The 20,342-nt window shown below is 42.0% G+C and overlaps 3 protein-coding genes across 3 annotated transcripts; 1 reads left to right on the top strand and 2 right to left on the bottom strand.

The window, feature by feature from the left end:
- Positions 1–2,519: 2,519 nt before the first annotated feature.
- LOC137891657 (protein FAM8A1-like) lies at positions 2,520–5,511 on the bottom strand. Its single transcript, XM_068736384.1, has 5 exons — positions 5,025–5,511; positions 4,423–4,543; positions 4,201–4,324; positions 3,906–4,045; positions 2,520–3,809 (listed from the first exon to the last, which is right to left on the bottom strand). The coding sequence occupies exons 1-5, from the start codon at positions 5,470–5,472 to the stop codon at positions 3,665–3,667; spliced, it is 978 nt and encodes a 325-aa protein (XP_068592485.1). The 5' UTR covers positions 5,473–5,511; the 3' UTR covers positions 2,520–3,664.
- Positions 5,512–7,110: 1,599 nt separating this feature from the next.
- On the bottom strand, positions 7,111–8,175 carry fabp4b (fatty acid binding protein 4b). The gene is made up of 4 exons (XM_068735355.1): positions 7,995–8,175; positions 7,626–7,801; positions 7,404–7,505; positions 7,111–7,256 (listed from the first exon to the last, which is right to left on the bottom strand). Exons 1-4 carry the CDS (start codon positions 8,065–8,067, stop codon positions 7,203–7,205), a joined length of 405 nt encoding a protein of 134 aa, XP_068591456.1. The 5' UTR covers positions 8,068–8,175; the 3' UTR covers positions 7,111–7,202.
- Positions 8,176–17,927: 9,752 nt separating this feature from the next.
- Positions 17,928–20,024, top strand: LOC137891235 (hairy/enhancer-of-split related with YRPW motif protein 1-like). Its single transcript, XM_068735754.1, has 5 exons — positions 17,928–18,110; positions 18,296–18,368; positions 18,487–18,570; positions 18,690–18,771; positions 18,895–20,024. Exons 1-5 carry the CDS (start codon positions 18,025–18,027, stop codon positions 19,500–19,502), a joined length of 933 nt encoding a protein of 310 aa, XP_068591855.1. The 5' UTR covers positions 17,928–18,024; the 3' UTR covers positions 19,503–20,024.
- The last annotated feature ends 318 nt before the right edge of the window (positions 20,025–20,342 follow it).

The following is a 20,342-nucleotide window of genomic DNA, read 5'->3' as shown; positions in this document are numbered from 1 at the left end:
GGCTTGGGGACTTAGGGTCAATTAGGGTGAGGAGGGCAGCTGTACTTAATGATTTACTTTTTTTTAAAAGCGAGGCCCTCCCCAGCTTTGTTCAACTTTTCAGTGGACCCTCCCCTTGATTTAGATGAAAACAACACTCTCCTCCCTAATATCTAAAAATAACATAACAGTGTGACCCATCAATTAACTTATAATAGTGTCCTAATTTAACTTTAATATGTGAATGGGACAATACCTTTCACAATATTCATCACATTTCACATTAGAATAGTGCATCCCAACAGTTATTACCACGGTGGCAGCTCAAGTGAAGGCTAAAAGAAAATATAAATCTGGATTCCAAAAGAAATCTGACTATTTCCTCAGCAAAAATAAAAAACACACAACCCTCCCCCCTTTTTTTTACCCACTATCCCCCAAAATGCTTTTAGTATAGTCCCTTGTAAATAAAACAACTAACATTGTCAATGCATGTAAATGGCATTTAGTCCCAAAGGTCTGCATAAGCATAATAACAATTTAAAATGTGTACAAATGTGCGCATTTCTACATGCGTTTGTCCCCCATGAAATCTCTAGTGTTGAGCATGCGTTGGTATCCCTCCCCAGTCAACAGGTCTCCTCTTCATCAACATCCCTCTCCACTCAGGCAGAACCCAGACAGCCTGTAATTACTGACTCCACTTGAGAGGAATACCATCAGGCACAGACACACTGAAAGAAACAACAACGCTGTGCAGCTCACAGTTCACAGCACCTTTCCACGACTTCAATAAAAACCTGGAGCCTGCTGTGTGTGCGTGTGTCTGTGTGTCAGCTGCCATTTTAGTACTTATAATGATGAATAATGACTTTAAGGACGACAAATTGTATCATTCACAGAGAATATTTTGGTCCAGTTGAGTCCAGACTGTTTTCCTTACCCCTCTGCCCTACGTGGCCCTGTTCACACACAGACACATGGCTGTCAGAGAAAGCTGTGAGCCCTTCACGCTGCCTGTAGATGACTCCCTTGTTAAAAGAGCCAGAAAGGGTGGCAGCCAGGAACTCAGGCTGGACACCTCACCAACTCAATGCCGTATGGCACGCCATGTGGCAGCAAGGGACTGGAGCTGTCAGGCATGGCTTCAAACAACAGACAACAAAAATATGAGAATGGGGAATTAAAGAGAGTGTTTGAGTTGAATACACTCACCTCTTCTCACTCCTTTATGTCTGAGTTCACCTCCTTAGTCTAGGGTGTAAGCCATTTGATTAATAGACTGTACATTCATTATTACAGTCGATGGGAATAGAAGGAATCAATTGTCAGCACTGCCCTTATTAGAGCCACACAAGGATGATCTTACTGTGATTTAAATACATTATTATAGTGTTTTAATAATAACTGATTGCTATTTGTTAACTCACTACAAGGGTTGTGAGGTTTATTGCAACATTAGGTAGATTCACACAAAGGTCTGTCATAAATTGCTGTGATAATTGTTCCCTTGAGCTTTTCTAAAATCTTCCTCTTGCACATTCCCTTTGGACACGAGCCAGATCACATCGACACAAAAATAGATTATAAACATGCCTCAACTCCAAATAGTGCTACACTCACTCATCAGTTCACAGTGCAGTAATGGTGATGGGTAGTGTCTGCTCACACTTTTCTGTTCCTCGGTAAAGCCCTTTACAATACGAGTTATATTATTCCGTCGCCTGCAGTAATGGCATGGTGCATGACAGCAGCATGTGTGTGTGTGTGTGTGTGTGTGTGTGTGTGTGTGTGTGTGTGGGGGGGGGGGGGGGGGGGGGGGGGGGGTCACTCTGTAATCTGGGAGTACCATCTGTGGCTGTCAGCTGAAGCTGCCACTTAGTGGGCCTAACACAATCACCACGTCAACACATTGCCAACAGTCCTCTCCAAGTATAGGTGACATGCCAGAAAAGACAAATGTCTAAGTGTATTCAGGCTGTCCCTCAATGTAGTATAGAATGACTCGTTTTCATGGCACCTGGTTGACTGTAATTTACTTTGTGTGATGATAATTTAGGATCACAAAGACAGACTTTTTTTGTTTAAAATGTCGTATGCAGGCCACAGTGCTGTGGGTTTATTCGGCATGATGCATCAAACCAGAGTGGTGTCTGCATGACCATTAAACATACACTAGGTGGAGCCAAACTCCTGCAAGTAAGACGAAAGTGACGATTCAATTTCAGCTCGCAACAGAGCAAATAATCAATTAAAGATTGCTGTATTTATGGATTGCAATGATTATGTTACAAGGATATTTTTGATGATATATTTAACTAAAAAAAACATACATATCACACGATCTTTAAGAAATTGTAGTGGAATATATTCACAAGATTTTGCAGAAGAAGTAGAGTTTTGAACAAATTTACTGTGGAAAACATAGCGGGTGGTGAAGTAACTGAAGATCCATCATAGTCTCTTAAGCGGTTGCAGCCACAAGCTTCCATAGAAGCTTCAATACACCTTTGAATGAATTATACAATAACTCTGGTAAAGACTTTGAAAAAAATGTATTTGCTTCTTTGGTGTTTTGACAATGGTGGTGGAGCATTTTTCTCAAAAAGTCAGTCCAAAATCTCCCAAAGGTTTATGATTGAGATTTAGTGACATTCATCGAACTATTCAGCGACCCTTCACGCCCTGTAGGGAAGATTCTGCAGACACAGTATCAAGTTGCTTCATTTATCCACCCCTCTGTCTCTCTGACTAGCACACTTTTTATGGTATAAGAATTGTTTTCCTAATAAAGTGTTGACATACAAAGTAAAACCATAGTTCTAACATAAAGTGATGTATGCACCAATCACATGAGTCAATGCAGCCGAAGTTAAACATGAGGCCACTTAATCAAAACATTGAAAGAATTATCAAATAGCAGACAAATCGCTAAAAGACGGACACCTCAAACATGCAGCGAAATAGTGGTGGTTTCATTTAATCTTATTAAATGCAAAAAAAAAGTTAATCACATAAAATGTGTCATATATTAACTTTTACGTCACACACACATGCTGTCCGAGTAAAAGGAAGATCAATTGCGATCGGGTTAACATTTCCTTTTGATACATTTGCATTTCAGCATCTGAAAAAGCTGATCATGAGGCATGACTCCTGCAGTGATGACGGTCAACAACTCAAAATTCAAAAGTCTGAGTGTACAATACTTAAGACATTTTAATACAAAGAGATTCTGAAGGTATAATCTTATGAATACATGATCAGCAACTTCAATACGGAGTGATGCGGGACATTATCCTTAATCTGCAAGTTTAGTGTTTAAAAAGAGGCAAATGTTGTGTTAATGAAATGGTGGCATACACCATCATCATTCCTGTCTTCAAAGGAGGCATCAATTTGGCACAGAAACAGTTTCTGAAAGTAGCATGTAGGAATACATGCAGAAATACAGTATGTCGGAAACAAACCCAAACCAGGTTGTAGGAAACTGAAATTGTTCATACTGACGTGTATCAAACTGTCTGCAACCATCTCAACACTCCTCCGTGTTCTGACAATACCTCAAAAGGTTGATGTCTGAGTTCTGCAGGCATTCAAAAAAAAAAAAAAACACACACACACACACACACACAGTGCTTCCTTAGTATTGTTGTAGTAGTACTCTCATCTGGGTTCTTCTGCGTCATCTGATCCTGGAGCGCTTGACAACAATTGTACCAGCTACCATATCATACACAGTCCTGTTGTGCTGGAAGAACAGAAGGGTGATGAAGGCCGGGAAAAAGAAGGCGATTGAAAAGTTCTTGTTCAAGGCCCGGACAGTTGATCTACAAAAGGGAGAACAGAGACTGTGGTTACAATACATACAGGAGAGAGATACTGGGTCACGTTCTTTAAGACACTTCCGAAAATGAACTACTCACGCAGACAGAGAGACGTTAGTTGCTGGCACAACAAGCACCCTGTTAGGTTGAACCAGAACCGATGAGTCACATGTAACAACTCGGAGTCCAACGAGAAACTTCCCTGGAGTGGCTCCTCCTGCTCCCCAAATGCACACAATCTGAAGGGAGAATGGTGTAGGAGCTGTCACTTAACTGCAATGGGGGCCTTTCCAAAATTTACAAAGAAACAGTTGACAGTTAAGGTTGAGACCACTGTTTGTTGTCTCACCTTACCTGTATTAATATGTGGGAGAACCTCTATATGGATGCTCACCTCATAAATACACACTAATATCCGGTACACAAGTGCAACAAGCATCATTTTCTGTAGCTCCTCCATCGACGTGTCCTCATCTATTTCCTCCACTATGAAATGCATGGCAAACTTGGAAACATCCCTGAAAAGCAACGTAAAGTATTTTTTATAATATCAATCAAGAGAGTTTTTATTCAATTACAGTTACAGACCACCACTAAGAAAATGAAAGAAACTCACTTGATTCCACTCAGATGCATAATACTGATGATTATGGTTGCTTTGATGAAAAACAGTATGAAGAAATCCACCATCTCAGCCAGGAGTCTTTGGAGAGGTGAAGGGATGCTATACTCTCGGCCTGGAGAAGAGGAGGAAAGGAGCAAAAAAATGCAGCCAAGCAGGTACAACTATATTGCTAAACACCCCAATATTACACCTGTGTGTTATTGTTAAACATGCCATTGCAAACCCTTCCTATTCCTATATGTGCTGTCAGGTCAATAATGTGATCAAATCCAAAGCATCATTTTGTATGCTTATTCTCACGTTGATTGGTATGGTTTATGGTACAAGTATATGTAAATATGTAACTCATATGCATACACACCAGGGTGCACATTGTAACGTGTAGCCTACATAATAAATGCAGACCGGAAGTTGGAACCCACTGAGTCAACCTGTAGACGTGACGGCACAGACCTTCATCTACATTATAAAACTATACGTTAACAATAAGATGACTCTGGAGTCTTTGTAGCATTGTATCTTTGGTTGTCTGCAACATCACATTTGTGACAACCTGGAGAGCTATCGGTCAACGCACAGCCAGCAGCTTTTACCTGGTCTCTGTGCATTTCCATTCTCCTGCGGCTGCTGAGCGACCACTGCAGCCCCGCCTGCGGCTTCACCCGACCGGGAGGTGACCGCAGCTTGATAAGGCGACAACGGAAGCCCAAAGGGGCCGTTATACCAGTTCTGGGAGTGAATGTCGAGCGTTGTCGTCGACGTCCCACTGTCTGACTGTAAATAATACGGGTAGGACATGGCTGACGCCGCCATCCAGCTCTGCCAGTTGACATATCCAGTGTAGTACTGCCACATCCACCCCTGCAGCTTCTCGCAGTATTCCGTCGTGGAGCGGCTCTCACCGGCGTCTTTTTTGCCTTCGACATTATTCTGGTGGCCTATTCTTTGGGTAACCCCGTCAACGAGGGGCTTTACTGTGTTTGCAAAAGGTTTATTCTTTTCCTTATTCTTTTCCATGTTTGTGTTTTCTTCGTCAGCCATGTTTGATGATGGCGTCGCGTCATGTACGACGTCATTTCGGTCATTTCATCTGGACGAAGACAACTGGAAAGTTAACATTAAGATCAAGAAAATGTCATTAAGTATATTCATTAAAATCAAATTAAAAATAAATTTAATATTCCTAGACATTTAATTATTGTCCTATATTATCCATTTCACCGTTAAAAGGGGCTCTCCTCCCCCCAGTAAGAATATAATGGTACTGTCCATTCACTACCTGCTATTACAAGAAACAACCGCAGGGAGTCAGCCTGTCTGCGAGATGGACGCAGCCGTAAAATTAGGACGTTTGCGGTCTTCAAGCTCACATTATGTAATAATTCAAATGATTAAGTAATGCAGGAACGTTTCAGCCTTGTTCTTAAAACAATAGTACCTTAATGTAGACATTTGCTGGTTGCAGCTTCACATGCTGTTAGACTGAAGCAGTTTGAGACCACTTTGGTAAACTTCAGGCAATTTATTTTCATGTGTAAAATTGAATGACGAATTCTAACGGATTCAGTGTCATTGCCTTGATGCAGCCACTGGGCTATTTCAACAAAGCAGCCAAGTCAAACAAGAAAAAAAAAAGTAAATAAATCAGCTCACGCTGCGATTGTGTTTAAAGGGGTAAAACCATTTGAAAAGGTCTGCTTTTTAAAGCCTTCACCCACACACTACCCTGAGTAAACTTAATCCTAACAATAGGGTATTCAGAAATCTAAAGAGTAAGCCAGTTAGGGGGAACTGGACGTCCTCCACAAATTCTCTCAAGTATGTGAATTTCTACAAAACAAGTTTGATATATCGTGTTCCAAGACTTGTGCAAAATGCACTATAACAATGTGTGCGCGCATACAACAGCTTAGATCTTAAGCCGCTTTTCATTAGTTAGCACTCATTGTTGCCTGAGCACAACCCGGGGTCACAAGCGTTTACTAAAGCCTGGAAATCTTTTAGAGAATTTGGGCCTCAACCTACTGCCCCAAAGAAGCCTAATTAACACAAATTATGTGCACTTGCTTGAACTCCATGTCTGTGCATCCCAGACAAGAGGGGCCTGGCTCAAAGTAGAGGTCACTATACTTTAACCCCAAGCAGGGATTTGGCCTTCCCACCTCCCAGTCATCCACATCCTTGTCATGAGGACTGCCCTGATGTGACAGGTCGCTTTTCATTGTTTAAACAAAAAGCCTCTGTTAAGCACCCAGCCCATGTCTAAAAGCTTTAAAGATAAGACTGACTTAAGGGGGGGGGGGGTTCCTCCCTTTTGTTAGCTGGTCATTGTATCTGAATGTGGAACGACAACCCTAACATGCCTATTAAATACCAACATGCATTGGGGCTTAATTTATAAAAGAAAAAATGTGTACATGATTTGAAAATTAAAGTCAGTCTTATTTGAGACAAAAAGTTCTTGTAAATGTAAGACCTCAGATTAGTTAATGATTTAAAAAAAATATATAGTGTTAACAAAGCTATAGGGCAATTAGAGTAGTTCAGGAAAGCTTGACATTAGTTCCCCAGTAAATGTGTACGAGCAATTAATCTCATAAAGACCATGTGGTCCATTGAAGAGGACAAACTAAAAACACAACATTTTGCTCATCTAATCATGCACAACTCTTCCACAGATTGAAATGTCACAGTTCAGACTTTATTGTCAATAGCTTGGTGCATTTGGGGTCTGGCAATTAAACATTGGTCCAGTCTAAACAACTTGTTAATTAAGCGCCTTTCTCATAGGTCCTCACTGCAACCACGTCATCCATGACACATTTCTGTTGAGACAATGTGCCAATATTAGAAATCTTACATTATATTCCAAGGATAAGGTTCTTTTTTTTTTTAAATATGCAAACATCTTAACATTAGGAAAACACCATCCAAACTACATAAAAGCATTGTTGCTCCAATCAATTACTCACAGCTGTCATTTTTCCATCTTGAAGCTCTCGTTCTAGTGTCGTTGTCTTTCCATCCCATGTCTGTTGTTGCACAAGTTTGCCATTCTCAAGAGTGATGATTGTCTGGAAAGAAAAAAAAAAAAAAAAAAAAAAAAAAAAAAATTACGTGTGGCTGTCACATACATATATTTTATATTATAATTTAAGAGTGTATAAAATCAAATGAGGCCGACACGAACCCACCTTGGTCGTTCGGCCATCTGCGGTCGTCTCGTCGAATTCTTCGCTCAGCTTGAATTTGATCTCTGTGGTCTTGAACGTGGTTTCAGACTTCATTGAAATGAGCCCAGCATCGTCCACGCTGATCACCAGGTTAGGCTTCGCCATGTTGCCTATTTGCCGGGTGGCGAAGCCCACACCTTCAGCAAACGGAGGGTTAATAAGCAAGATACTGTTAGTTGTCTCGTGCTGTGCAAATTATGTTATGAATGAAAGTGATCTGCTTGGAAGATATCTAAACATGTTGCAGAGTCTCCCACCTTTGCCTTTAGACTTTAAACGCTTCACTAATCATCCTCAATTCACAATTAAAAGAGTGCACAGGCTACCTACCGATCGCCTTCATGTATTCATCAAAGTTCTCGCTGGCAGTTAGAGTCCAGGTCCCAACAAACTGATCAACCATGATGGCAAAGAAGAGTAATATCAGTCTGCTACAGAAACACGAGATGATTCGGGGCCTCTGGTTCCACCGGTAAAGCGCAGAGAGAGAGACTGGCGTCCAGGGCAAATTGCATATTTAATGCCTGGTTAAACACGTGCTTGATTCGGGGCAGACCAATCAAGCTCGGGCGCTGGGAAACGAGCGGATTAGGGGGCGTGTCTTTTAAATCAGATTTTCATGATGTGTTTGATAGGAGTGAAAAATGTGAGTTTAGCCTGAGTCTGCTGACTTCAGCATTAACTGAAGAGGCGTGCAAGTGGATTTGTTGTTGCGTGTCGCCCCTGCAGAAAGAAAGATGCAGACGAATTTATATGAACAGTGACAGCAAAAATGGAATCAAGTCAATGATGGGAAATTAAGATTGTATTAATTACTGAAATAAAAAAAGAATAAATAAATACATTAGAAAAATGCAAACATTCATTTATAATACGAAAACAATAGCTAACTTTTGGCATCTGAAATCTACCTATTAAGAGTAAGAGATTCACATTACAACACAAATTTAATGTGACATACATAAGTTGTTGTAGCATCTTCCCTCACAATTGTACGTTTTTATTCTAAAAAAATCGGTCTAAAATGTCACCTTGTGATTTCACTTTTTTTGATATGTTTGCACTGTATTTTGAGGGCAACAAAATGCTTGATTGTGTTCACATTTGACCATTAAAGCTGATCCTGATTATTACTGTGCCACCACACCGCAGTGTACAGCACCATTCCCTCTCCGTCTGAATGGTAATACTGGTTTTGACCAGTAGATGGCGCCTGTAAAAAGCAAATACAAATGGTTCTGTTCATAACTGATCTTTTCTAACACACTTTGTAAAATATGTTAGTGTTGGACTGGATCTCCAAAAAAGTGTATCTTTTGTCATTGTATCTATGTTCATTCCTCATGTGTATTTTCAGACTTTATTAGATTACAATGCATTTACAACTCAACTCAACGTAAGGTTACAACACTGTAGCAGAAAGCGATCCGATATCTGTGGATGTTTCTGAATGTCAAACCTTCATGTACTGCCTCCCAATGGTTTCAGTAATACCATTAGACCTTACATGTGGCCTTTTAAAAAATGCAACCCAATATACTTAACATACCAACAGGCAAGTGAGCTAAATTTGCATTTTAAAGAAACCAAAAACACAAAATCAAAAATGTATCAAGTTTATCTTCTCCTTCTGCTGTTTGAGTAGCTATTTAGCTTAAATCTTTTGTATATAGATGAACAAGATGTCAACAAATACAGACTCCTCTGTTGTATAATGTTTCATTTATTGATTATTTTATTAATTTAATCTAAATCATCTCTTAAAGCCAGTGCAATGCAAAATGCAGACTGCAAACACAAACAGTTTTCTTCATCAAACAAAGAAAAACAGCATGTAAATCCCTTTTTTCTTCATTTGTGTTGTCTGTTGAGTCCTGCTGACGTCTCAAAGAGATCAAAGTGAAAGAGTTTACAGATAGAAATGATTCAAGATGCTCAGAGCAAATCTGATTCAGATCAGATGAGTGCCCTGTGACACATCTCTTCAGTGGATTCAAATTAATTCAGCTGTTACATTCTGCTTTGATTTCCTTCCACCGTACAATACCTTCACATTTGGGTCTGTCAGACATTATTTTGGAGTAAAGAAGTTCTTTATAAAACCACTTGAAACTGATTTGTCACTGCTTGCAACTTGTGAAATGGTTGTTCAAGTTTTCCAGGAATTTGTTAGATGGTTTGCTGCTTTTGCATTGTCTGTTCATATAGAGATGTCGGCACACAGGACAGGAATCTTTTGCGAGCATGTAATTCTGCTCTGAGATTAAAAACTGTAAGCACTTTTTTTTATTCTATGATAAGCCGGTAATAGTTCAAAGAGAAATAGCAAAGCTCTTTCGGTTACATAATAAGTAAGCATAATAATAATGGAGCTGCTGACAGTGAGTGGGTGCAGTGAAATGTCCCCTGAGAGCCCTTTTTTGTTCTGTTCACTCTAAAAAGAAGAAGTTTTTTTGCACCCCTAAATGAGTTACTATGGCTCCAGGTTCAGCATGCCATCATAATTTAGTGCTATTGTTTCTAGCAGTTGATGAGATATGCTAATTCTTATTAATATTAATCAAACTGTCCAAGAGCATGGGTATAACATACATGACATCCCCTTTGAGGTGGATTCATCCTTTTATCATGGCAGATGCTTGATGTATAATGCAAAATGAGCCGTCAATATGAAACCAGAGAAACTGAAATCAATGCATGCCATATAGAAAGGCCGTAATGTGACTGTCACATGGCTGCAATATTTGATTTCATGGTCCAACTGCATTCATTATTCATTAACCTAATGACAGGCAGTAATGATGTGGCAGTCAAAAAGGGTGGGCTGTGATATATCATGGAATGTGGTTGATGCCGATTAGTTGTTGTTCTGTCACCAGGGGATTTTTCTGCATACATACAGGTGCCCTCCAGCAGGCGCAGGGCCCATCTAATGAACATGAACTCTTACTGGCAGCCACAGACAAGTCCTTCCCTCCATGGTTTTCATCAACACTTCAGCTCCTATTGATGGGAGAACAGTGGCCATGGACAAAAGCTGTATATACTGTACAAACACAGCTCTGAGCGGCAGCACACTGACTCATTCTTCAGTGTGTGTGAGAACGGAGGGGGACCCCTTTCAGCTCCTTTGTGTTGGTGTCTGTCAACAGTGTAGTTGGAGGCAGAGCCCATTGTGGCGGCCAGTGTTTCGTATTGACACAGGGCCTCGCTCAGCTTGTTCCCAGGGTCCAACCTGAGGACTCATGAATAATGGAGAGAGGATCCTCAGGGCCAAGGGGGAGTTCACAAGTCTGACCGGGCTCGTTATAAACCTAGTACAGCTTTATATGCCGGCAGGTAAAACTGCGGTCACAGCTGATCATGTTGATGGTGAACTTTGCTGCAGCTCTCTGCAGCCAATAATCTGACAGAGGAGTGATGCTTCAGAAAGTACAATAAATATAAAGAGCACAACATATTTAAACACCTATTTTCAGATTGTACAAGTCTTCCCTTCCAAGATAACCTTTCTATTCTGGGTAAGCCTTTGCCTAAGGTAGGGGATACATTTCCTCCATGTTGAGATCTATGAGAGCCTTTCAGCAGTGTCTTTCATGTAGGTCTGTAGTTGAGAAATCATCTATTTACTTTTTGAATCAAACCCCACCGATGATTTAATCATTTTTAGGAGATCTCCTGATGGCTTGTCCGGGAAGTCCCAAAAAGTGTTGCAATAACAAAAATGTGCATTCAAAATGCCAATAAAAAACAATGCAGTAGGCTAAATTACATTCACACTTGTACTTAAAAAAAGATATAAATGTAAAGTAAAAATGAATGATAGGAAGATCAAGTTTGATGAGTAAGAGGGATCAGTCACAATCGTGTGTGCGTCAGTTCAGGTCTGGTTCCCAGTAGGTCCCAACCATCTGCTGAGAGGCTCACACGACCTGAGCGACGTGCCCTCTCTTCTTTTCCTTTTTGCACGGCTGCTGGATGAGGGGGAACCAGAGGCCGATGTTCTGCATTGCCAGGATGAAGAGAAGAGTGTGTGTGTGGCGGAGGTCAGAGAGGTGCCTCTTGCTTGTGTGCTTTGAGCTGTTTCATGCTTCCTGCTTTGATCTTCTCTCTCATCCCTTCATCCCACACGCTCCCTGCGCCTCAGGCTTCTGGTTTGCAGCACACCGACGGTGGGGCTGCAAAGGCATGGGGGGGGGGGGGGGGACTGCCTCTTACAGAGACACTGCTTGTTCTGTTGATATGGGGAGACGGGCAGGGAAAGCAGCCCATGGGGAACAGCCACCGGGTGCGGAGGGCAGTGGGCGGAGGGTTCACCAGGAGCTATAGAGATGCATACTGTACAGTCCTCTGCTCCTCTTTTATGCTCTCTTAGATCCTCCATCAGTGGGCTGGAATTCTTGTGTGAAAAACAACTGCCACAGTGCTTAGAGGGCGGCCTCCTGACCTCTTACTACATGGGAAAGTGCACCCCTCAGCTGGTAGTTATATAAAGCCTTCCAGAGTCATGAGAATCCCTGATAAACCACTTGGCTTGAGACCTCTCATGTCTCTCTGCATCTCTCATGGAACAATTATTTTTTGTATGGGTCAATAAAATATGCTTTCCGCTAAAGCTTTAAATAGGCTGTGATCAAAGTGTTGTTGTGATCGTGGCAAGAAGTGATCGTCTTGGAACAGCATGACAGATGTGAATATGTGTCGGAAAACATAATTTTTATCCCTGTCCTGTTTCCACCCTGAGACCGATAATCCTCATATAACCCCGTACACACAAACACACACACACAGAGACCCCCCCCCCCCCCCATACCCCACCTGCTGAGCTGAGACTGGGAAACACAAAAGCAGAGGCACAGAGCAGCACCCCTAATTGAAGATTAATTGGAAGGGGGGAGCACTTACTTTTATTTAGACATGTGGTAAGTGTTAGGCTGTGACAATTAAGTCACCCATGCCAGCAGATGACTGCACTTAATATTTCATGACACACTTTGAGAGGGGGGGGGGGGGGGTTCAAGGGGGTTCTGCCATGCAGCTCTGCAGCCAAAAAAACAAGACTTTCATCCCTTTCAAAAGGATAGCAGATATCATAAATATCTGTGACATCTCCCTGGTAAACTGGCAAGTGCCCTCTAACCTTTCCTGTCAATTCAAATCATCTTTGAATCAAATGGACATATGACTTTGGACTAGAAAGCAGTAGATGTGTAACAAGTGCAATATGCCATTTGCAGGGACTTTATTAAGCTCAGTGATGCAGTTACATAGTTTATAAGCAATTTAACACATTTCAAAAGAAATATTTCCAGATGAATATAGAACATACTTTTATTGTTGTCAGCATTTAAAAGATTTTAATGTAAGTCTGTGACATAATCACCATGACATTATCAATTGATATGAACACATAATGAATTGAGAAAAAAAGGGTGAACATGGCTAAAAGATTGCACAAAGAATGTGGATTATATAAAAAAAAAAATGTATAGAGACAGATAGAAGCAGCGATGGAATTAACAGTAGTTGGTGGGTTACTGATGCATGTTTGTGTGAGTAGGAGAGAGAGAGAGAGAGAGAGAGAGAAAGAGTAAAGGGGCTGTGCTAACAGGCTTTCTGCAGATCACTGGCAGTTTGACTGCAGTGTAGAGTAATGGGGCTGGCAGGGCGGAATCAATTACTGGCCACAACAGATTTTCCCACAGGTCGGAGCTTGGGAAAGCAGTACTTTACTGCAGCGCAGACAGCTGGCACAGAGCATCCACTGGGAAAGGAGCCGATTAAAAAAAAAAAGACAGCTTTTTATTATTATTATAAACTTGTGACACACCATAAATTGACTCTTTTCTGTTTCTTGGTTCTGTCTAAAAATATCAGTTATTACAGTCACTGCTGCAGATTTTGATTCCAAATTGCATCAGGCAAATATGAAAACTGGACAAAAGCCCCCCAAAGAACCTCAGCCTGTACGAGGCAATATAAAGTACAAACTCATAACATGATAGTTGACCTTTTAGAGCCAGGCCTATTCTAAAACATAGTTGTGCCCTGGCAGTGACCAATCATGTCCTGTGCACTCACACACAAAGCAGAGGGAATTGTCTGCAGCTTGACTCAACTAATAATTCATATGGCCAGTGCCTGTTAGGTTCCCTTTGCGTGATGTAAACCTGGAGATACATTTCAATTAGAGCCCTAAACACCCCCCACCTTGCCTCACACACACACAAACACACACACACACACACACACACACACTCCATTGATATGCAAACAATGTTTTTCCTGTGGCAACACAATGTGTGGCCTTAAAAGTAGCTCGCTCCGTGACCCTCTTTTCTCTATGAGGACATCACGTGCTGTCTCCTGTTGCGCACATTTGGAAAGGCGGTCTTGTGATCTGCCTTCCTTCTATTGTGGACTTGCATAAGTTAACTGGTAATGGGCAGCATACTGGTAAACCATATGAACAATATAATTGTCAGGGGCCATTGTGAAGGAGTGTGCGCCATTGTGGTAAAAAACTAATGAAATAGATTTTTATTTATGACAGAGTGACTCAAGTCATTCACATTTATTTCAAGCCAGCACATAACGCGGCCCATATCAGAGTTCAAAGTTTTGTTTGAATCTTTTCGCTAAATACTGTTCATGCCCTGTAATTGACGCTAAGCCCTGTAATTGGCAGCCGTACTGAGATCCTGGTGTCAGTGTTATGACCTAAGGAGCTGTCCTCCTCAGAATAAAAAGCTCCTGCTAAACAAAGAAACAAGGAAGCCGACATATCCTCCCTGGCTTTACCTATCCAAAAGCACAGGGAGAATGGATGCCAACAAAGGCAGGAAAGTAAAGAATGAGAAGGCGGGTGTATTACAATCAAACAGTGGGAATGGGTCTCAGGCCTGGTCTGGTCCCTGCCCAATATAGCCGCCTGGGTGCTGACTGGAACCAGAGGGGACAGACAGGAAGCTGTGGCTCATAGGATAACATTGTTGTATGGAAGTTGTCTGGGAGACATTTCTCTCAGTCAGACAAGCTATTTAGGACCAGCATGGGTGGCATTTTCGCTGTCTTACATAAAATGTATGAATATGATATAATATAACATGTATATGCAGCACAGTTAATACCTTTTTACATGTAGGCCTATTTGAAAAAAGAAAGGAAAAGGCATGATCTCACACACACAGAAATATCCTCCAGATGCCCCCCTTAACACACACACACACACACACACACGCACACAAAGGCAAACTTCACTGCAGCAGTTGTTGAATGACAGGTATAAGATGTCAGGATGGTGTGCACACAGGATGCAGGCACGGCTGCGAGCGTCGCTGTTGCCAGCAGCCCCAACGGTTGACATAGTAAATCAATCCTGATGGGAGGGTTGGTAGGACGGAGGCGGAGGGGGGGTCCAAAGGGACTGAGCCGGCCTCTGTCAGACACACTCAGCCACTCAGCCAGCCAGAGAGAGACTGTCGACGGGTGGGAGAACACTCGCCGGGAAGCGCTCACACGGAGATTGAGTTACCACGGAATTAGATCAGGGCTGTGGGAAACAGCACCTCCTAAACACACTCGCACACTCTCGGTCACACACACATAAACACATGCAGACACACCAGCACACACTCTTGTGGCTGCACTCTTGCACACAAAGAGTCACCAAGGGAAACCTGAGGGAAGATTGAGGAAGGCAGCTGGGCACACGCCAGTTTCAAACAAATACTTGCTTATGCCTCTTGGCTTCCTGGCACTGGTTTGACAGTGGTTTCTTCAAATCGGTGCCGAGTTAGGCCCACGGTCAACATGCAGACTGGCATGTTCAAATTATTAGGTGTGGAATATTTATGGAAACATGGCATTCACAGACAAATGAGCTCAAACCAAACACACTTTTTCACATCATCGAAAGTCAAGAATAGTGGAGGCTGAGAAAATGTTGTGATTCCACAGTCGAAAAGTCAAGGAAAACTCATAATTGTGTTTAATGGATCACAGGAATGTCAGGGCTAATGTGAAGGACCTTGACAGTCAGGTGTGAGGAGAGTGGTTAGTGTCTGCTTAATGGAGACCACATGAATCGGCCTGTCCTGTAGAACTGGCCGCACTGTAGAGCCCTATTACCATAATAGCATCGTAAACAACACTGAAGTGATCCAAAAGCTGCCTATCAGCAGAGAGACATGGGAAGGCCATGGTTTAGTCTGGGGTAAAGGGCAAGGAGAGGGCTTGAACTTAAACTGGCTGAGGACTTGTATACAAATCTCTTCCATAACCACCACACTTTGTGAAGTGAAGAGCAAGATACAAGTCCATGAGAAACGTCGTCCAGTTAGGGACTGCGCAGGCCTCAGGAGTTTTTCACCACAGGATTATACACATTTTAAGGTCTATAAATCAACCAAATGGGAGTATGGGAGTGTAGAAATGCATGAAATGGGTGAAGGTAGGCATGATTATAGTGAAAGTGTCTGCTGACAGGGAGGGGAGGGCAGTGCTCGGGATAGTGTGAAGGCTCGTCCACTCTCAGAATGACTGAAGCTTGCACATTGTATCTGTCACCATTGAAACCCCTCTGACATTCTGGGAACAGCGTGTTGGCCTGCAGTTGCTCCCTGAAATCAAGCTCTCAGCCGCACTTGTCTAGCTCCCAACGCATCAAGTTAACAACTGACCTGATGGACAGAGCAGAGAAACAGCTGCTGCTCTACAAGGTACTGGAATGGAAGACAGCAGGGGGGGGTCACGCTCCCACTGATGGCCTTACCAGACACGTCAGACTCAGGATGCAGGAATTATACCAGCTTCTAGTGCATTCTTTTACCAGACCTGACATTTGGCTGATGTTTTTATATTTCATGGTATTTCATGTGTTTTATATGTCTACTCATATGATGGCATGTGTTATGTTAAAGTAGCAATACCATTCTATAAAAATTCCAAGTAAATGTCCTGCATTTATATTTTAACTTGAGGAAAAGTACATTATTCACAACAAAGTGAATGGGAATGAAATATCACTATGATATGGATCGTTATCATGCATCAAAATGTAAGCAGTACTTTGATTTAGTAAAATCGTACAAAAGTACAATACTTGAATAAATTTACAATTCTTACTTTCCACCACTGTATGATGGTTTTATTAGTATATACAACATAAAAATGAACTTAACAGTATTCATTAAAGCATGAGAAAAATGTGACTATGTGTTTTTTATTTTATTTTCACTTTAAACATTTGCCTTGTATTTATATATAAGTATATTTTTATTGAGGCATATGTATCTCTTTCTTCCTGATAAATACTAGACAAAAAGCCAGAGGGGATCATTTACACAGTGGAACATAAACATTAAAAGCTCCCATGTTTTATATAGTTTGCCCTCTGACCCGAGCGTATTAGAGGGGTCAACATTTTCACACCTTCTGCAGACAAACCCTGCTCCCCATCCAGAGTGAAGTACTTATGCTTTGCTGCTTATACCTTTGTATGTTTTTTTTAAATGTAGCTCACAAGCAAAACATTCATCTGAAGTTGCAGCTTGAGTTTATAAAAACATGTCTATTTCTCTTTCCCACTATACACAGCAGAGCGAGGTTCGCTGTTTTCACCCACAGCGGATGAATGATTCCCTGGGAAGGTCTGTCTGCGCCAGTCAGTTGACCTGTTTGCAGTGACTGGGGGAGGAGGTGGAGGCGGAGGGGGTTTCCTAGGAGAGCCTGGCAACGCTGACCGACTAATGTTGGGCCTCCCGGCTGATCAATGCTGTTGTGGAACCTCACAGCCGACAGCAGACAATGAACAACACACTCTGCTAATAGGCCGTGTGTCCTCCACAACACCAAAGAAGAAGAGAGCTCCCACTATAATGGGGCCTGTTGCTCATGAACCGGATTCTCAGCAGGGAGACTGTGGACCTGAGGCCAGGAGTCTACTGGTCAGCCTAAGCTGTCAGGCCTCAGACTCAATACTCTCTGTTAAAAGACATGCATTAAAAATCATGCTTTTAATACACTTTAAATATTGATTTAAATTATTCCAGAAATGAGTTTCAGTAGGCTACCTCTATTAGAGTTTTACTCTGAGACTTTCGGCATGTTCATTGATTATTTTTTTTCCTTTTGTGAAGCCTATGTAATATAAATGCCAGCTCGATTTTAACAGGCTCAAATATTTCCAAGTCCCGCCCACATCGCTCTGGGGATCCCGCCCCCCTCTCCGCGGTGTGAAAATGATCAGAGAGGAGGCAAGTCTGACGTTTAAACTGTTGCACAGACCCTCTGCTGTCAGAACACCAGCGGAGCTTTCTCTTGAAGGACTACTTTTGATCCTTGCATTCTTGGAAGCAAAATGAAGCGAAGCCAAAATTACAGCTCATCAGAAAGCGACCTGGACGACAATGTTGAGGTGGAGAAGGATAGTGGTGACGAAAATGGGTACGTTCAATATTTTAATAATCATTATTATATCATGTACTATGACAAATTTGGACGTTTCATCCCACTAACTGCAATATTTCAGCTAATATTGTAGCTAATTTACTATCTTGCAAATGTTGAAGAACTATATGTTGGGTTTTTTTCAATTAAAACAAATGTTTAATTGCTGTCTTACTTTGCAGTCAACTTGATTCTCACGGCTCGATGTCACCCTCCACAACCACCCAAGTTCAAGCCAGAAAGAGGCGCAGAGGGGTAAGTGAACTCATTATCTCCGGTTCCAAGTTGGGCACTGCTGTTTGATAGATACCACTGTTTTCCTCCCACCTATTATCTAAATTTGGCTAAGTTGTTTCTTTTACCATATTGCCAGATTATTGAGAAACGGAGACGTGACCGAATCAATAACAGCCTGTCAGAGTTGAGAAGATTGGTGCCAAGTGCTTTTGAGAAACAGGTAAAGGGCTTATGCTTTCATCCTTCCCGCATGGGCATGCCCATACATGCCTTCTCTACATGGACACCAGATAGGAAAAATCATTAAACGTGAAAATGTTCTTTTCAATTTCTTTGCAGGGATCTGCTAAATTGGAAAAAGCTGAAATTTTGCAAATGACAGTGGACCATTTGAAAATGCTTCATGCATCTGGTGGCAAAGGTAACATATCATTTATTTGGCTATTAATGATGAATACATAAATGGATGTTGTAATTCCCCACTCCAAAATGGTATGAATATACTGTGTCACGAGTCTAACCGCTCTGCTTTCGTTCCTGACAGGTTTCTTTGAGGCTCATGCTCTTGCTAAGGATTACCGCAGCCTGGGCTTCAGGGAGTGTCTGGCAGAGACAGCTCGCTACCTGAGCATCATAGAGGGTCGGGACGGTGCAGACCCCCTCCGTATACGTTTGGTGTCCCACCTCAGCAACTACGCCTCTCAGAGGGAGGTGCAGACGGGACTGGAACACTTAGCCTGGGGCTCTGCCTACGGGACTGGCCCTGCTCATCTCCCCCACCCCCTCCTCCTACAACACCCCCAGTGCAGGACACCTGCATCCAGAAGCAAAAGTAGCCCACCCTCCTCTTCCTCTTCTTCCTCCACATCTTCCTCCCCCTCCATTGAGGCATCTGGGACATCCAGACTCAGTGTCATGCCCCCCACAGAGACCCTCAGGGTGCCTCCCAACGGTTCGCTGGCCCTCAGTCTGTCTGTGCCAACATCCAAGCTTTCACCACCACTTCTGTCATCCCTCTCCTCGCTGTCGGCCTTCCCCCTCTCCTTCGGTGCTTTCCCTCTGGTGTCCCCGACGGCCCTCAGCACAGTGAGCCCCTCCTCCACCCTGTCAAAGCCTTACAGGCCGTGGGGCACAGAGATTGGGGCCTTCTGAATCTAACAACTAGACTGATGGCAACAGCTGAGCTGTGCCCAGCACCACAGACTAGGAAGGACAACTTGCCTCTTCTGTTTTTATAGCAATAAAACACAGAGGAACAAAGCAAACTGAGTATAAAGAATAGGTGGGAGAGGTCTTTTCTCAGTATGTCATTACTCTCAAGAAAAAAAATTCTGAATGATTTAATGTTATCCATTGACTAACTTAGTTAACATGCACTGTCTCCAGGCTGAAGACTGATATGGGTCATGAATAGATTTACTGTAAGCATAAGTATAGAGGTTATATTTTGTAGACCACATACTGAAACTTCTACATTTGTCAAGCATGGATGTCTGTATTTAACATAATGTAGAGTTCTTTAATTCGGTCTGTTTCTTTAGTGCTATCCCTAAAGGAACTCGTAAAGTGAATAAGCATTATTACATTTGCCATTTTTGGAAAAACTAACCACTTGAGAATAGGAAACTTGCATTCTTGTATCTATTTGTAATATTTTTGTACCAATAAATTGAGTTAAAAGTATAAAACATGGATTCAAACCAAAGTTTTTGTTTCTGTTGCATATGCTCCTTAACTCTCCAGATTTTTTTGCTTTTATAATAAATACTTTTTTTTTTTTTACCATGTTGCTACATAGTCCTTTGTATTAGCAGACTGACCTCCCTTCAAGTGATTAAGAACTTATCTTCCCAAATGACAAATATTCTGCAGGTGCATTCTTGTTACAATACTGTGGAAGTTAATCATGAGATAATAAGGTCCCGGTTATTGACTGAAAGGCAATGCCTTTGCTGTGTGCCAGGTAAGTAACCAAATCTGAGAGCATTGTTG

Source organism: Cebidichthys violaceus, unplaced genomic scaffold (genome assembly GCF_023349555.1).
Source record: "Cebidichthys violaceus isolate CVI_PGR_0920_01 unplaced genomic scaffold, fCebVio1.0.p SCAF_7, whole genome shotgun sequence".
In the NCBI taxonomy this organism is placed as follows: Eukaryota; Metazoa; Chordata; class Actinopteri; order Perciformes; family Stichaeidae; genus Cebidichthys; species Cebidichthys violaceus.
Note: the sequence above shows the minus strand (reverse complement) of the source record. Positions and strands in the feature narration are given on the sequence as shown.

Bases quoted from the DNA above. Each gene is read 5' to 3' on its own strand.
- LOC137891235 (XM_068735754.1), top strand. From the start codon at position 18,025: ATGAAGCGAAGCCAAAATTACAGCTCATCAGAAAGCGACCTGGACGAC. The intron at 18,369-18,486 runs GTAAGTGAACTC...CCATATTGCCAG, and splicing joins CCAGAAAGAGGCGCAGAGGG to ATTATTGAGAAACGGAGACG. The intron at 18,571-18,689 runs GTAAAGGGCTTA...ATTTCTTTGCAG, and splicing joins CAAGTGCTTTTGAGAAACAG to GGATCTGCTAAATTGGAAAA.
- fabp4b (XM_068735355.1), bottom strand. From the start codon at position 8,067: ATGGTTGATCAGTTTGTTGGGACCTGGACTCTAACTGCCAGCGAGAAC. The intron at 7,506-7,625 runs GTGGGTTCGTGT...TTTTCTTTCCAG, and splicing joins CAGATGGCCGAACGACCAAG to ACAATCATCACTCTTGAGAA. The intron at 7,257-7,403 runs GTGAGTAATTGA...TTGTCTCAACAG, and splicing joins AAGATGGAAAAATGACAGCT to AAATGTGTCATGGATGACGT.
- LOC137891657 (XM_068736384.1), bottom strand. From the start codon at position 5,472: ATGGCTGACGAAGAAAACACAAACATGGAAAAGAATAAGGAAAAGAAT. The intron at 4,544-5,024 runs GTAAAAGCTGCT...CCTCTTCTCCAG, and splicing joins TGGAAATGCACAGAGACCAG to GCCGAGAGTATAGCATCCCT. The intron at 4,325-4,422 runs GTGAGTTTCTTT...GTTGCTTTTCAG, and splicing joins ATGCATCTGAGTGGAATCAA to GGATGTTTCCAAGTTTGCCA.